This window comes from Rhipicephalus sanguineus, chromosome 2 (genome assembly GCF_013339695.2).
Source record: "Rhipicephalus sanguineus isolate Rsan-2018 chromosome 2, BIME_Rsan_1.4, whole genome shotgun sequence".
NCBI lineage: Eukaryota > Metazoa > Arthropoda > Arachnida > Ixodida > Ixodidae > Rhipicephalus > Rhipicephalus sanguineus.
In genome coordinates this window covers 18,944,451-18,961,917 of record NC_051177.1, presented here as the reverse complement: position 1 = coordinate 18,961,917, position 17,467 = coordinate 18,944,451, and the positions used below count along the sequence as shown (strand labels likewise).

General features: G+C 46.2%; 1 protein-coding gene across 1 annotated transcript; it reads left to right on the top strand.

Annotated features, from left to right (window-relative positions):
* Positions 1-467: 467 nt before the first annotated feature.
* On the top strand, positions 468-10,971 carry LOC119382485 (transmembrane protein 165). The gene is made up of 6 exons (XM_037650195.2): positions 468-712; positions 930-1,028; positions 1,110-1,165; positions 6,924-7,055; positions 9,260-9,365; positions 10,802-10,971. Exons 1-6 carry the CDS (start codon positions 556-558, stop codon positions 10,870-10,872), a joined length of 621 nt encoding a protein of 206 aa, XP_037506123.1. The 5' UTR covers positions 468-555; the 3' UTR covers positions 10,873-10,971.
* The last annotated feature ends 6,496 nt before the right edge of the window (positions 10,972-17,467 follow it).

Below are 17,467 nucleotides of genomic sequence, written 5' to 3'. Positions count from 1 at the left end.
AAAAATAGAGATGTTATTACAGATGTCACTGAGTGCAGATATATATGCCACACTCATCAAATGTTCTCAGCACAAGTATTTCACGTGAATTTGACGATTAGTTCTGATGCGACTATGTGCAAACGTTTACGATAGCATATGAGCACGCGTTCTGTAGGTGCGCGCGCGTCCCCCGCACCTAAGGAAGTTACTATCTGAAGCCCGTTTCTTGCCTGTTCGAAGACTGCGATGTCAGCCTGAACACACGTGGAGACAATAGATAAGATAATTGAAAGGAGACAATCGGCTCAAGACGCACATATGTGCGCATACGTACTTCTAGAAGATAAACAAGACGTTGCTGCAGTGGCACGGAACCCCGACACTTCACTAGACGTCTCGACCCGATGCTGTATCGTAAAAGGAGCTGAACATCCTTCAAACTGTCTAGGGTAAGCGTACATTCACGAAAGCTGCTGAATTAAGCACCGTTTTTATTATATACGAGGCCTGGCCCCAATCATCCAATTGTCGTAGAATTAACGAGCTACAGGAGTGACGATCGCCGGAAAAAGGATGGATTCCCAAACTCTTGCAATAGCCACCATGATCATATTTTCCGAAATGGGAGACAAGACATTCTTCATTACGGCGCTGATGGCCATGAAGCACTCCAAGACATCCGCCATTGCAGGGGCGCTGTCGGCCAACGCACTAATGTCTGTCTGTTCAGGTATGCAAACATAACACCCTAAACAAACAGCGCTTGTGGTGCCCACATGATGGCTCACGACCTCTTCCTTTGTATGCGCTTTTTGTTGTTGTATACATGGAGCACCTTTTCCCCTTGCATGTGTTCACCCAGCGCTATTACGAGCGCAAATAATTTCTATTGCAAGATTTGTTAAAGAACTTACCTTACATTACCTATGTACTTCTCTTTTATGTAGCTATGATTGGTTCAATCGCCTCCGTCATGCAGAAGGACTACACACATTACCTATCCGTGATTCTTCTGGTTATTTTCGGCTCCAGGATGATTGCTGAAGGTTGGTGCGATCGGGGCATGTCACTTCAAAATTATTATTATAGCCTGTGTGTGATACACGCATATGCACATCTGTTTTCAGGTTATGCTATGGAAAAAAGCCAAACTAAGGCTGTTATCCAGGAAGCTGAAAACGAGGTATATAATATGCCTTTCTGTATTTCTTTTTATCTATTTCTCATTAAATACTTACTTTCACTGTTCTAGGTATAAATGAAAACGTCGCAACTTCCATGCGTAATTGTTAAGCTAATCATATATATATATATATATCACCGATTATTGATTAGCTTAACAATTACGCACGGAAGCAACGTCTTCATTATATATATATATATATATATATATATATACCTATATATATATACTACCCACGTGTGTGTTCCCAGGCCCGTAGCCAGGAATTTTTTTCGGGGAGGGCCCACTTGCTGAAAGCCTTGACTATTTGAGAAAAACGCCTACTTTCATTATTTATTTTCGGTTAAACACCATGCATCATAAAAAAACTTCGGGAGGAGGGGGGGGGGGGGCGGGCCCCCCGGCCCCCCTGGCTACGGGCCTGGAACTCCCCCCCCCCCCCGAAATTCTTTAACTTTCCTTGCGTATATATACACGTACGCATACAAACGCATGCACGAACATACATAAAGTATCATTAACCCCCCTCCCCCCCACCGAAAAAAATTTCTGGCTACGCCCCTGTCGTAGTTCGTTGAAATCTCATTATACCGTAAAATAAAGGTGCCAGTTTTTGAAATATCAGAAGTCGTATTATACGATTTTAGGTGAGAAAGCAATCGCACCGGACAAAAATACATTGCTCATGTATACTTTGGGGAACAAAGAACCGTATTATCCCCCCCCCCAAAAAAAAAAAAAAATTCGGCAGATCCCACGCGTTGTGGGAATCGGTTTGATGCGAAGCAGTCAGCGAGTACTTCAATGCAGTATTTATGGCTTTGAGTCAACTGTTACGAGCTGGATTGACGTGTTTTTGTAAGCGTAGTAGCTGTGTGCACATCTTACCAGGCACGTCGACAAGACTGGCCTTTCAAGGGTAACTTATGGTGCGACGTAACGTCAGCCGTCACGTTAGAGCATGTGACATACGCCAGTATTATCGAAACTAAGTGCACTTTATGGTGCAATCATGTGAATATCATACGTAACTTTCGTTAATGTATTCCTCCGGGGTCGAGCAATGCTTCAACATAGCTTGCTGAATCATAGGAATACAAATGTACTGTTTATTAGACTGCTATAAAAGCGGAGCCAACACTGGAACCACAGACGTTAATCTGATATGACGCCTGCATCGTAGGAGTACATATCTGCTGTTAATTGCTTTCTTGTAAAATTAGATAGCCAGCACCACAACCACAATTGACGCTGCAGCGACATTACGCCTGCATAGGCTGTTTTTCCAGACCAGTTTATAGTCCTGGCGTGGCTCTGTAGTAGAATAGCTGACTGCCACGCAGAATGCTTGGGTTCGATTCCTGCTGGGATCCTAGTTTTTATTCTGTCCACTCGTCGGGTCAACGCTACCGATGTCGGTTTCTCTTAACGCTCTCGCATTTAAATTGCCAATGCCTGTTCTCGCCGTTCCTTGGTAGATATAGACTGTCAATCACGTGCGGCGCATACCCGTACACCGCGGCCCGTGGTAAAGGGGTATGTGCCACACGTGTCTGGAGGAAAGAGTTTGACGACGTACGCGACAGGATTTTCACGTTATTCATGTCATGACCCGACAGTAATATTCGTCAAATCCTCTTACCCTCCCATGCCAATTTTGGTCTACACCAAGTTTTAAGGAGGTGATCATGCGAGCACCCAGACGTAGGCGGATAGATAGATAGATAGATAGATAGATAGATAGATAGATAGATAGATATGCTTCGCATTTAAAACGTAAACTTCGCTGATTCGCAATATATGATGTATTATGGAGTAGTAGGCACTTTGCAACTCCACTCGCAGATGAGCACTTGGAAGCGAAGCTCAAGCGTCCTCAACAGGGGCGTAGCCAAGGGGGGGGAGGGGATGGGGGGGTTCAACCCCCCCCCCCGAAATTTTTCAGTTTTGCTTGCGTATACATACATGCGCACATACAAACGCACGCACGAACATACATAAAGTATGGTAGAACCCCCCCCCCCCCCGAAAAAAATTTCTGGCTACGCCCCTGGTCCTCAAGTTTTTCTCTTTTGTTTTTCAGTCTACATTGTGCATGGTTGTATGACGTTTACTTACAATTGGCCTTCTATATATCTCGTGTTACGCTGTTGTGTTTTTGCTCTGCTTTCTTGACTTTTTTCTTGCTACATTTTTGCTCTTATTTCGCTTTGTATTTTCTCCTGTAGACTGTGTTTATTGTTCTTTATTATTAGTCACTTTTTGTGTGTGTGCATATAGACCTAACGGCTGTTACTGGACCCGTTAAATAAATGATGTATTATTATTATTATTATTATTATTATTATTATTATTATTATTATTATTATTATTATTATTAGCGCGCATCTCTCCGTGCTGTGGTTGCGCAAGGCCCGACGGACCCATAGCGAGTGTCTTTTAATGCTTTTTTTCGGTGGTCTAGTGGTTATGGTGATCGACTGCTGACCTGAAGGTCGCAGGATGGAATCCCGGCCGCGGCGGCCGCATTTCGATGAATGCTCGAGACCCGTGTACCTAGATTCAGGTGAACGTTAAAGAACCCCAGGTAGTCGAAATTTCCGGAGCCCTCCACTACGGCGTCCTTCATAATCATATCGTATTTTTGGGACGTAAAACCCCAACAATTATTATTTCTTGCATTGAAGGACTCTGACGCAGCCTACATACGCGGCTCGCTCTTTCTATCTGTGGGAGGCCCACAGGCAGGACGAGATGAGACGGCCGTCCGGTGGCTTCCCGAGTAATGTCATGTTTCGGTGACAAGCTGCAGCGATGCAGCAGCAAGATAACACCTGCGCATCTTGCTTGATCACGCCACCGCGCCGCGAAAGCGAGCGTCCACGTTTGCCCGTGCAGTGCAGCGGGCTCGGGTGACGGCTTCGACCAATGACGTCCCGGACTACGGATGTCGACCAGCCCGTTGGGGACAAGGGGTTTCTAGCATCACTTGCTTCAATAAAGGTTTCTGCTGCTGCTGCCCGTGCATGTGCAGTAGTACCATGTGGGGTCTGAGCGATATAACCACCGCCGCTCTCGGAACACACGGAGACAGTTCACGCGGTCGTGCAACAAACGTGGAGGTTTATTAAAACACTTCTTTACATATATGGCGAGCTCGCCGGCCGAATTAGTAACACGCTAAACTTATACGCTCTGACAATGAATACTGGGAAAACAACACGCACACTCAAGACAATATAAGGCATACAGTACACCATAACATAAGACAACATAAGACATACAATAAGACAACATATTACAATACAAATGCAGCGCCGCAGATGCACGACTCACCACGAGGGCCCGAGGGAAGCGAGCCGCGGTACCGTCCCCCCCCCCCCCCCCGGACCTACCGTGGCCGTCGTCCATCCGCGCGCGCCGCCACACCCCAAAAGAGAGAGACTCCTTGCCGTTTCTATGCGCCGGCCTAAATTCTCCGCGGCGGCGATGCCGGCGCCACCGCGCTAAACTCGGGTTACAGCCAGCGCATCCCTGACCTTGGACGAACGTCTCCGCTTACGCCAAGCACATGCGTTGCAAACACAGCGGCCGCGCCCAAGCTACGGCAGTCGCCTTTACAGGGGTGATATAGCACCCCCACAACCACATGCTTGTTATTAATGCGTAAGCAGTCTTAGGCTATATACTTTCCAGAATATATCTGTCGGTTTTTCTACAATGTAACGCATTTCCCACTGTAATATACATAAGGCTCCATAGGAAATAACGTGGGAAACATATAGATCCATGGCATAGTGAAAACCGACTCGGACCCACCACTTCGTAAGTGTGTAGAACCCCTTACATCCGATGTATACAGGAGCACGAACCTCAAACCTTTCAAGAATGTAGGGTATCAAGGACGACGGAGTGTTGTTTCTGCAGCAGTTTCTTAAATTATAGTGGTTGTTTACAGTAATTCATACAGTCGATACAACTGCGAACCATACTTCACATACGTGATTGACATTGCTGGTGTCAAAGTCTCCCTTTAAACAGCGCTTTCTTTTATTGCGATAGCAATTGTATGGACACTCGACGGGTTGTTGACGTCACCGTCGGCGTCGCCGTCATGTTCCGTATAAAGTCCAAATCGATAACATCGCCCCGCGCATTATGTGTTATACCCGCGAGTAAAAACGCGCGAGCGCTGGCGACGAACGAGGCTGAAGCAGAGATGAAACGAGCCGGCCCATCTCCGACGCACGGAGGGCGCATGCGATAACATCATCATCCCGCGTGCGAGGCCTGCCGACGACTGCTCCTCAAGCAGAGAGGAAACGCCCCGCCCGAAGAGGAGCATGAAGGAAAGCCGGGGGGGGGGGGGGCAGGGCTGTGTCGCTCGAGCTGCAACTGCGAACACTGATATAAATGCGCGGTCGCGATCGCTGGCGCGCGCTTTCTCGGCAGGCATCAGCAAACGGCTCGTGCTGTGCTCTCAATGCGAAGAGACTGGACGACAACCGCTTCTCTCCCTGGAGCGGCCATATTCTCTTACAGCAGCGTTTTGTAGAGTTACGCGAGATCGTATCCCAAAGAGTTAGCTGCTAGCCTTACCTCGTATAACATTACAATTTGTTGCTGTCACATTCATTGCTTCGCCCTTGCGGTTAAACTCAGTGGCGGATCCAGAGGGGGGGCGGTAGGGGCGATCGCCCCTCCCAAAGCATGAGTCAGCCCTCCCCCCCGCCTGCCTGCAGTGCCTGTCTCTCCTCATCCCTACCCTACCATCCCCCCCCCCCGGTCAGATGAAGGAACCGCCCCCCCCAAAGTTGGCACCTGGATCCGCCCCTGGTTAAACTGCGATATTATGCAATCATCCCTGCCACAATCGCGCAACGACAGTTCGATACCATGCGCACGAGTATACATAGCCACCGAGAAAGCGTCTTCACACAGCGCCCGGTAACGCGCGGCTATATACGCACGATTTCCAGCCTGTGTACCGTTAGTCATAGGTTATTCAAACATGATACGCAAGGGAATGATCTTTAGGCGTGTGGTACCGCGTAAAGCCGCATGCACGTGACGTAACTCTCTCTACCGTGTTCTCACGGGCTCATGTATTTGCGGACATTATATATATATATATATATATATATATATATATATATATATATATATATATAGAGAGAGAGAGAGAGAGAGAGAGAGAGAGGCAAACCAATACCGCGATCTGTGCGATGTCAGCGCACGTTGAACACCAGGTGGTCGAAATTTCCGTAGCCCTCCGCTACGGCGTGCCTCCTAATGATATCGTGCTTTTGCCATGTAAAACCCCAAATAATATTATTAGACTGCAAGAAAACCGCATCTCTCCCTGGAGCGGCAGTATTCTCTTACACCAGCGTTTTGTAGAGTTACGTGAGATTGGATCCAAAGGGGTTCGAACCTTACTTCGCATAACATTACAATTTGTTGCTTTCGCATTCATCACTTCGCCCTTGCGGCGAAACTGTGATTTTTCTTTCTTTCTTTCTCCCTCCCCCCCTCCCTCCCCCCCCCCCCCCCCCCCCGCCCCCCGGTTTAAGTCAAACTGCGCTTGCAAGCCGCGAGCATCGGGAAGTCTGGAAAGTGACTTGCTGTCACTATATACGCATGTACACGAGTTCAGACTCGGTGAATTCGCTAATCTTTTTTCTTTCCTGCTTCCATTGTTATTTTCTAAGTCACTCGACCGCGTAATCTGAATATGATGGTCTTTTTCTTTCCGCAGACGTCTGAAGCAAACAGCAGCTGGACAAAGGTTGCGGGCAACTCTGCGCTCGTACAGACGTTCCTTTTGACATTTTTGGGAGAATGGGGCGATAGGTCGCAGATCTCTACGATCGCTCTCGCAGCCAATGAGGTATGGGCAAGTGTGCACTGCGTGAACGCGTGCTAGAAATTACGGTAACGAACTAATTTTCGCGCAAATAACAATATCGCGATCGGTCCCCCGAACAATTCGCATTTCTAGAACAATGTTAACTAATTCAACTCTGCAAACTGTGATGTGAACAATTTATTTTGAAAATTAAAATTGGGTCATATAAGAGCGTCGTTCACGGGGCTTTAAAAAGCGTCGTCACAATTTTTTATAAACAGAAGCGATGATATTATAAAGCTGTTTCCTCGAAATTGCTTTTATCATAGCTGCACATACACAGGGTGATTCAAGAAATGTGTCCGAACATCCTTAAACGTATAAGGAATGCGATATTTGCCCGCTGCCTTAGTAATTACTTTTCCTTTGCGTCATACATCTGAAGATGGCTATTAACATCATTTGGGACAGTAATTAAATAAATTAACTTAATTACTTTTTTAGTTAGCGGGGATCGGCGGTCGCCGCTTTGAGATTGCTGAAAAGCGGCCTCTTGTAATAACTGCGAGGTAATGAAATTCAACCAAATTCACCGGCGAGACCGAAAGTGGCACGCGGGAGAGCGCAACTTCCATATTCTTCCGAGACGTCCACAACGAGTGAGCGTCGTTACATCAACCATCTACCGGTTTCGTTTAGCGGGTGTGCTGGCTACGCTTGCGATTATATAGGACGGGAAGTCATAGCGCACGCATAGCGTTAACGCATAGCGTTAACGAATGCAGAAGAACTATAATACATCTGCAATCGTTGTCGTGAACAGCGACGTCATTCTGGTCGTCTGCTAGTTGCGCTCATCGGCGCTTCGGTTTCGGTTTCGCCGGTGAATTTAGTCGAAATTCATTACTGCGCAGTTATTACTGCAGGCCGCTTTTTCGAAATCTCAGAGTTGTAATGGGCTCTGCGCATTGATGACTTCAATTCTCCCATTTTATGTGACGCCTGTTTCCACCAATTAAAACTTGATTAATTGAATGTCTTTAATTAATGTCCTAAATGATGTCTTTCGCCATCTTAAGATGCCTGCCACCGCAGCAAAAGTAATTGTTAAAGGCAGCGAGCGAATATCCCGTTTCCCTTGTTTTTAAATATTTTCGGACACATTTCTTGAAAGAAACACCCTGTATGAACGGCTATAAGACTATATATAGCATAGCTGATCGTGTGAGACGAGCTTACTTAAAACCATATTAAAATATGTTCGAGGCTACGTTCGCCACTAATGCGCGGTCAGAGTTGCCCATGTATGCGGGATAATGGAAGAGGACAAACATTTCGAGTTCGAAATTTTGGTGTCAGGGCAGGGTCCTTTAATGCGAGATATGGAACCTGAGTCCAGATTTCAGAGAGGCTGACGCTGCTAATTTATTCCTGGTAATGAATCCCACCCCAAAAATTGCAATATTAAATCTAAAGAACGCATCTTTGCAGCTTGCAAAAACCCTGGATGTGAGTATTTTGGTCTCAGCTTCGTGCAAGCTCATGCATCGTTATCGTTCGAAGGCGATCCATTATATACACGGTCACACGCACGTATTCATTGGCAATTCGGTACTGCAGGACTACCATAAATAGTACACTAAATTAGCTGAAAAATACATGTGATAGTGCCTTTCTTACCCGTTCAAAATGTAAGGTATTTAATTTGTCTATGTGGGTTGTTTACAGTATATACGGCACCACATCACCACAAATGTGTGTGTGTGTGAGAGAGAGAGATGCACTATAGTAGTAAAGTAGTATGACCAATGTATGCGTGATGATATCTGTGTCACTCTTTGGCTCTGGTTTTTGCACCACTACGCCACTTACCCAAGCAATCTTATGTGTACTTTTGGTATGTTTGTGCCTATAGCTTGAAGAGTCACCTGCTGTGTCTAAACAAAGACCTAGTTATTTTAATATGTATTGTACGAAGCACCGAATTTATGAATGAATGAAAAGAGCGGCTGTCGTTTGCAGTTCGCCCCACTTCAAACAAGCGGGGAATTAAGCTTCTAAGAGGAGGGCCATATACCCTTGAGAAGTATAAAGCTTGTGGTCTTCGTAGCCTACAGCTTTACACAGCGGAATAGGTGGCATACGATATGACCAAGCTTTCCAGCTGTGCACTGTGTAGCGGGACGGCAAATGATCAGCTTTTGTTAAGCGACGACGCACTATTAAGCTTATGTGCTGTATTTCAGAGCGTCACGAAAGTTGCTGCGGGCGCCATCTTGGGCCACGCGGTGTGCATCTTGGTTGCTGCCTACGGCGGATGCCTGATAGCAAACAGGATGTCCTTGCGTTCAGGTGAGTGAAACGTCAATTATCAGCAGCTGTGAAAACTGACCATGAATAAGTGGTCTTAGTAATATTAATGGCCTAAAGGTGCTGCCTGTAGAGTTACACCTGATGACTTCTACCTCCGTTGCAGAGGCGTCAGTTAAGGAGGGTGGCAGGTCAGGGATGCCCCCACTCCCCTCCCGGGTCGCATAATTTCACCGGCTGAATTTTGTTCTATTCATATAGTACGCTGCTGGAATGAATCTTGCATCCATAACTTTTCAAATTTTGATCGCAACACTGATTTATTTCGCATGCCCCCCCCCCCCCCCCCCCCCTTAATGCACGGTTCGTGCGGTGTTAGACACCCCCGTCCCCCTTCGGGTGACGCCGTCTGGGTCGCCCACCCTACCTCCAGGGAAAATCGGAAAACCTACTCCTATGTTGTGTGGCACATGGTGAAGCTATTTTCTCAAAGTGGAATTAAATACAAAATGAGGCTCTGTCATCAATAACGCTGCAAAGAAAACATTTGCTGAACTCCCGACAAAATTACAGCAATTCATTCTGACTTAATCTAATTTCTGCGTCATTTCTTACGTATGTATACAGCATTAGGCAGTTTTAGAATAGCGTACGCAAAGCTTTGCGTTGGCTCTTCGCGCAACTGCGCATGCGTCGTACGCTAACCGCTTGCGGGCTCCCGTTAAGTGACGGAAATAGCGGGCCGCAAACGCTAACGCTAACTTAGCGTGCGCTATTCTAAAACTGCCTATTGTCATTTCCTTTCTGTATTGCTCTTGTTGCGAACGCAGAGGCCACCGTCAGGCGATCAAAGCATTTAGCCTCTGTCTCCTCGGGCAAGACCTGAAATAAACTGGAATTAAATTGATAAAATAAATGCGATGTCCCATATCAAAATAAATGTGCTAATGCTATGTTAAAATTTCTCCGCGCTGCACAGGTCAACGTGCGTGCTCTGGTTGAGTCAAGAGGGCTGGTGTCTTCGTCTCCGCCGCCCGGATTTCGCGCGCCTAATGTTGCACATGTGTTATATCAAAGCGAAAAGCAATTCAATGCATTCGCTGGCCTCTGTTAATTCGCTCTTTTATTCACGCCAACGTTTTGAAAGCCACTTTCGGAGTCATCCAGTGAGATGCGTTCGTTTTTGCCTGCGTGCAGACAGCGTGCTCATTAATGTTAACTGGGGCCGATTGAACTGTGAACCTTCTTACATTTGTTAAATTTATTGCTATCGCGGTCAGTGCCTTTCGGGCTTTCTCGATGATCGACTTTGTGACATGAATAAATGATTGGTTGACCGATCGACTATTTCGCATGTGGCTGTGCGCGTGTGTATGAGCAATTTACCGTGTCTACTGCACCCTTATTCTGTAGATTAAGGTGCAAGGTGCTTGCCTTCAATTAACCTATTACACTTCCTTTTCTCTCCCCCTTTTCAGTTACTCTTCTTGGTGGCTGCGTCTTCTTACTGCTAGCCTGCTCGAACGTCATTATGGGTCCCACAGTATGACAACTGCATGGCACCACGCGCGCTTCCCCATCATTTCCATTGTGTGTTTTATTCGCCGCCAATTAAACTCATTTGCGCCCTTTCCAGTGCTGCAGCCTTCATTCACTAGACCGCTAACAAACAGTTCAAGCAAACCGTTGTAGAAAGTGAAATTGCGCGTATGCTCCATTGGCTGCAAGTGACTCGTGAGCGTGCTTCTGGCGTCTATAGATAGCTTGCACGTGACGTCATGGACGCAGCTTCTGAACGTAGTGGTACTCCAAGATGGCGGCTTTGGTGACGTGAACGCAACATAATCACATTACGATTAAGCTGCTTCAATGTGATAACGACGCGGCAGGAAAGTTATTGGCCTCTTTGCATGAATGACCAAAGAACCTGCATGTGATGTTCTGATTACATTTATGTGACATTACAAACTTCGCGTCCCCCCATGCTGGTGCTCCAGCACGGCGGTTTCAGTGACATCAGTGCAAACCACTTTTAAGCTAAATGGACAGCATCAAAACAAGATGTGGCGTACATATAGCTTCGTTCTATTGACATTGCGGAATAGTAATTTATTTATTTTTTATTATAGATACCGCGATCTTATACAAGATCTTGGCAGCGTGGTACATATGTAGGTGCATAAAACAGAAAAATAACAAAGGGAAAAATAATCAACGAGTTTCTTCACACAGTTTTAAAGAACAAAACAAAAAGGCAAAAGACGTTATTTTAACAATTTTCAAATCGCACAGACAATGAGTTAGCACGAGAAGAAAAAAAAAAGAAACACGAACAATCTCAGCCAGACAAAAAAAAAGATTCCTATCGAAGGTGTGATTCAAATTGCGATAGCGCATCCTGTGTCACAGTTATATCGGGCAGTTTGTTCCAATCCACTATCATAATAATAATATCTGGTTGACAATCCACTATCGTCCTAGGAAAAAAAGAATGAAGCAATTTATACGAACCAAGAACATTAAGGGCGTTTGTAGGGTTGTCCAAAATGCTGAGCGTTTAGTTGCAAGTGAGTTGGTGGTTCTCATTGTTTCACTCCGCCTCTGCGTTATCTGGCCATAAAAATGGCTGCGAGGTGGCCAGCCGGCAACGCTGGTGGCCAGAATAGCTGTTAGTAATTCTTTATTCTAGTAGAACTCGCTGTCGGGCTAGTTGGTACATGTCTGAATTAAATAGTCAACTTCGCGCCAAAATAAGAGATGTTCCACTTGAATACAGTGATGATGACCTACTGGAGTATCTTAAAGATGTCGGAGTAATCTCAGTCACACGACAAAAGAGATGGACAAGAAATGAAGATGGAAGTGCCACAATGCAGCCTATACGTAATGTAATACTCCAGTTTAGGCATGACATGCCATTGCCAAAAAGAGTTGCTCTCGGCTTTACGGTTCACACTGTCGAGGAATACATTGAGCCGGCTGTAAGGTGCTACAACTGCCAGAGATATGGGCACATGGCTAAGACTTGCAGGGGAACCAAGAGATGCAAGGTATGTGCGGGCGCACATGATTACAAAGAATGCACCTCGAAGCGTCAACCTAAGTGTGGCAACTGTGCTGGACCACATCCGGCGTCGTTTTCAGGCTGCTCTCGAAACCGTTTGGCATCGGCTGCACAAAGAGAGAGAATTGTAAAAGGGTACCATAAGATACAAAGAGGTCCAGCGCCCAATGCGGATATAGTCGAAGATGTTCCTGAGACACAAAGAAATGCAAAACAGTGGCGCCACGACTCTTACTCGGAAGTATTGAAGCGCTCAGCACCAAAACATCGCGTTGGCAAAGAAGTCCGGGCCCAAGAACATGCTGAAGCGGCACCTTCTGCCGGGCCAGACACAGCCAAGGAGTCACTGACAACCAAAGGGAAGGGTCACAGCAACCTGTTGAGGGAAAATTCTTCAAGAAATGCGATCTCGGCGGAGACAGCCGGAAACGAGCAGGTCATTTTGCCAATAATCTTTGCGGCTCTTAAAGCGATTCTGCGATCCCTGCCACAAGCAGGTTCTTTACCAGAAGTGAAATTGCTGCTAGATCTTGAGCATCTTATTTTGTACTAGTAATCATGGCTAACGGACTATCTAACTGGTACAAAAGAAGTGCAATATTCCAGTGGAACAGCAATGGTCTGCAGAATAAGAGTGGAGATTTTCGGAAATTCGTCGCTCAGCACGGGTTTCCGATTTTGTGTTTCTCTGAAACAAGAGTATCCACTAACTTTCGCTTGTCTAATTATGTGGTGTACCAAGCAGAACGTCCTGCTGCAAAAAGCAGAGTGATGTTGTGTGTGAGACGCGATATTCCATCGACACTTGTGGCTACGTCAAGAAAAGATGCGCCGGAATTTGTTAGATGCAAGGTGAAGTTTCGTAACGTTATTGTAACTGTAGTTAGTGTATACGTGCACCCTCAAGCAAAAGTTTCATACGGAGAGTTGGCTGCAGTGTGTAGATCTGATCATGATCCCATAATTATATGTGGTGATTTTAACGCCCACCATGAATTGTGGGGTAGTGAGCGTTGTGATGTAAGGGGTTCTGCTATAGTAAAAATATGCGAAGACCACGGTTACGCTATACTAAATGATGGTTCTCCGACGTTCCTACGGGGGCATAACTACTGCAGCGTACTAGACATCACTGTGTGCTCCTCTGAATTAGCGGCTGGAGCGGACTGGACTACAGACACTGATACAAGAGGAAGTGACCACTTGCCAGTATTCATTTATCACCCAAAGTTGAAGAAAACGAGAGGTAACCGCACAGCAAGAATTACAAATTGGGCAATCTTTCGAGAGCTACAGAGACAAAATCTTGAGCCTTGTGATGACGCAGAAACGTATGCATCGAAGATAAAACATTTTCTAACAAAAGCTACTCGTGCAGTACCCATTCCAGATGGGTATGCGGGTGTTGACGCTGAGTATGAGCGGTTTCGGGCAATACGACGTCGATCTGAAAGAAGATATCGCAGGTCGGGAAATTTAGAAGATTTCAATAAGGTTGCACAGAAAGTACATTCTGCAATGCAGAACCAACTGCAGAAGCTTTCAACCAAAAGGTGGCAAGATTTATGTGCCTCACTTTCTCCATTTACCTCGGCGCCTCAACTGTGGAACATGGTACGCGCCCTCCGACAGCCAGTAGTCCACTCGAGACCACTACAGGCTCTAGCGCTATCTCGAGGAGTTAGCGAACGTGTGATTGCCGAAGAATTTTGCGATCTTATACTGAGAAATGGAGTGGCCATCCAAACTAGCGAATATAAATCCTCAGCAGAATCAGCTTCGGCGGTTGTAACGAAGTTCTCTGCGGTCAGTTCATCAGATCTGGATGACAGCTTCACACCAGAGGAGCTCCAATATGTGCTGTCTTCTGTAAAACGAACAAGTTCACCAGGACCAGATGGAGTTACATACGCTGCACTGGCTAATTTGTGCGAGAAAGGAAGATTACACCTGTTGGACATTTACAATAAAAGTTGGCAAGAAGAAAAGGTTCCGGAAAGTTGGAAGATATCGAAAGTAGTACCGTTGCTAAAGCCAGGGAAGAGCCCTATGCAGTTGGATTCGTTTAGGCCGGTTAGTTTGACAAGTTGTATTTCGAAAGTGGTGGAGAAAATGATCAATGAACGAATTTTATGGTGGCAAGACATGAAGAAACTACTACCAGAAAGCATAGCCGGCTTTAGAAGAGGTAGATGCACAATGGACTGCATTTTGGACTTGGTCACAGATGTGGAAAACCAACGTACGGAAGGAAACATCACTGTCGCTGTATTCCTTGATGTCCAACGAGCATACGACACAGTGAGTCACGTTCACGTTCTGGAAGGCCTGGCCCTGCAGGGACTCAAGGGCAAGATACTGCGTTGGATCGCTGACTTCCTGAGGCACCGGCAAATTTTTGTAGTTACACAGGAGGGCCCAACGTCAGAACACGTCGTCAACCAAGGAGTGCCACAGGGCCGCGTGCTAAGCCCTACTCTCTTCAATGCAGTCATGGCGCAGCTCCCGTATAATCTTCCACCTAACATCAGATGTTCAGTATATGCTGATGATATAAGTATATGGACGTCTGGTCCATCGTTTTTGGATGTCCAACAAACTTTACAAGAAGGATTGGATTATGTAGACCGTTTTCTAAGAAAAAGAGGTATGGCACTAAGTCTGGCTAAAACAGCCATACTACCGTTTACATTGAAAAGACCTGGAGAATTTCAGATTATTCTGCAAAACCAGCCTATTCAAATGGTAAAAACTCATAGATTCTTGGGAGTGATTTTAGACCGGAGACTAACATGGTCGCCTCATGTCCAGTCCCTTGAACAAAAAGTGAATCAGGCCATTCGAATCCTCCGGCATCTCTGCGGTGCAAAATGGGGCGGTACTACAGAGTCGTTATTAGCCCTACATGTTGCGTGGATACGCCCCATCGTAAGTTACTCACTGCCGCTGCTGCACGGACTTCCAGCCTCCACCGAAAGGAGACTCCACTTGTTATTGGCAAGGAGCTTGAGGGTATGTCTGGGGCTGCCACGGTCAACTTCCAGTGCTTTAGTGTATGCAGAGGCTCGACAACCACCTTTGGCAGTACTCCGAGCTAAAGAAGCATGTCGAAATTTATTTAGAATTTTCACGCAACATGAAAGTCATCCTTTATCTGGTGCACTAACACAAAGGACGGCAACGAGACTACAGGACAGTGTATCATCATTTCAAGCAGGAGTACCAGGATTTAAACGATGGAAACCTTCAAAACCACCTTGGACGCTGCCGCTTCTAAACGTTATCTATGAAATAGATGGCATACGGAAGAAAGCAGACATGGCGCCTCTAGTAGCCGCACAGATGGTACTTCATCATTTTCATATAACGCATAATGACAAAACGAAGATATATACAGATGGATCATGCACTGAAGAAGCGTCAGCCTGTGCGGTTCTTATACCCGAAATACAGGAAAAGAGAATGTACAAATTATCGCACAAATCTTCATCGACGACAGCAGAATTGGTGGCTATCTTTGAAGCAGTTAAGCTTATCTGCGAGAATTCTGAGCCACGAAAGTGGGTGATATGCACGGATAGCAAACCTGCCCTTCAGCTAATCAGAAATGCGAGATCACTTTACAAAAATGGTGAAATAGCACAATGTATTGCAGAAACGGTGGAATATGCCTCAGCGCAGGGTCACAACATCGTATTCCAGGATACCCAGTCACATTGGAATAAAGGGAAATGAAGAGGCTGACAGGCTCGCGAAGAAAGCATTGAACGAAGGACGGGATTGCGCAATCCCTGTGTCTGGGGCGGATATTCGACATTTTATAACGCAAGGAGCTAACCATTGTTCGATGGTGAAGTGGTTTGATAGCCCTAAATCAAAGGAATCAGTACTTTATGAAGTTGATCCACACAGAAAATTTTTCATAGCGACAGATCTCCCACGACACTTAGAGACTTTAATCCACAGACTTCGATTGGAAGTAGCCTACACAAACAGCTTCCTGCACAAGATACATCGATCCAACTCCCCGGAATGCCATTGTGGTCAAGCAGAAGAAAATGTTCGCCATATTCTTTTGGAGTGCGTTAAATACGCGAATGAAAGAGAAAAATTAAAGAAAAAATTAGCAAGTTTGGACAGACGGCCCCTCACATTAAAGAAAATACTTGGACCATGGCCTGAGATGCATCTTCAGAAAAAGGCGAACATCTTCCTGACAGATTTTTTAGTGGAGACCGGACTGGATAAGCGCTTGTGATAGACAGCCAGGGATTGATTTATATGAAAGGTGTTAGCGCATATACTGAGAGTAGAAAAGGAAGGTGTGCGGGTGAACAGTTTATGACAGTGTGAACTGCTGCAAGCAAACTGTGTATTGGTATGATATTTGAAGTGATTTCAGTGTGCGGATTGTTCATGTTTAGGTACCGTTCAGTATTATTCTTTTTTTTTCGCTGCATAACTTCGTGATATGGAGTAGCCGAGGCAATATGGACCTCAACCTCTCCACAGCAAAACAGTTAGAACAGAACAGAACAGAACATTCACACAGAGCGCCCGTCCTGTCTTGTGTTTCTTCTTCTGCGTGAATGTGATTTTGGCGCGAAGTTGACTATCTAATTCTTTATTCTTAGTATAGGGGTAAGAAAGAGGAAAAGGAGGGAAAATGGAGGAAGAGTGCTCGATAACTGTCGACCAAAACACTCGTGGGGTGTGGGCAAGGTAGGATGAGAGAGGAGGATGAGGTAGTGATTGGGGCGGAGGCAGGAGAGAAGCGTCTGGTTTACCGTGTCGAGCGGCTTAAGCCGCTCGCTCAGGTTCGCGTGTTGAAGGAAGGAGATCAGGTAGGGTGCCTCGATGCCCGCAAGAGCGCCACGGCGGCGATCCTCGCAGCCGCTGGGGAACAGGAAGTCCTCTAGGGTTACATAGGGCAGGCCGTGGCGGCGGTACTCAGTTTTGAGCCGCTTCCGAGCGTCAACCCCCAGACTGGTGGCAGGGGCAGCGCCCGAGGCAAGGGGCGATGAGAGGGTCAGTGGAAACTAAAGTCCCTAGATTAGTGGAAACAACTACGCTCCCCTTC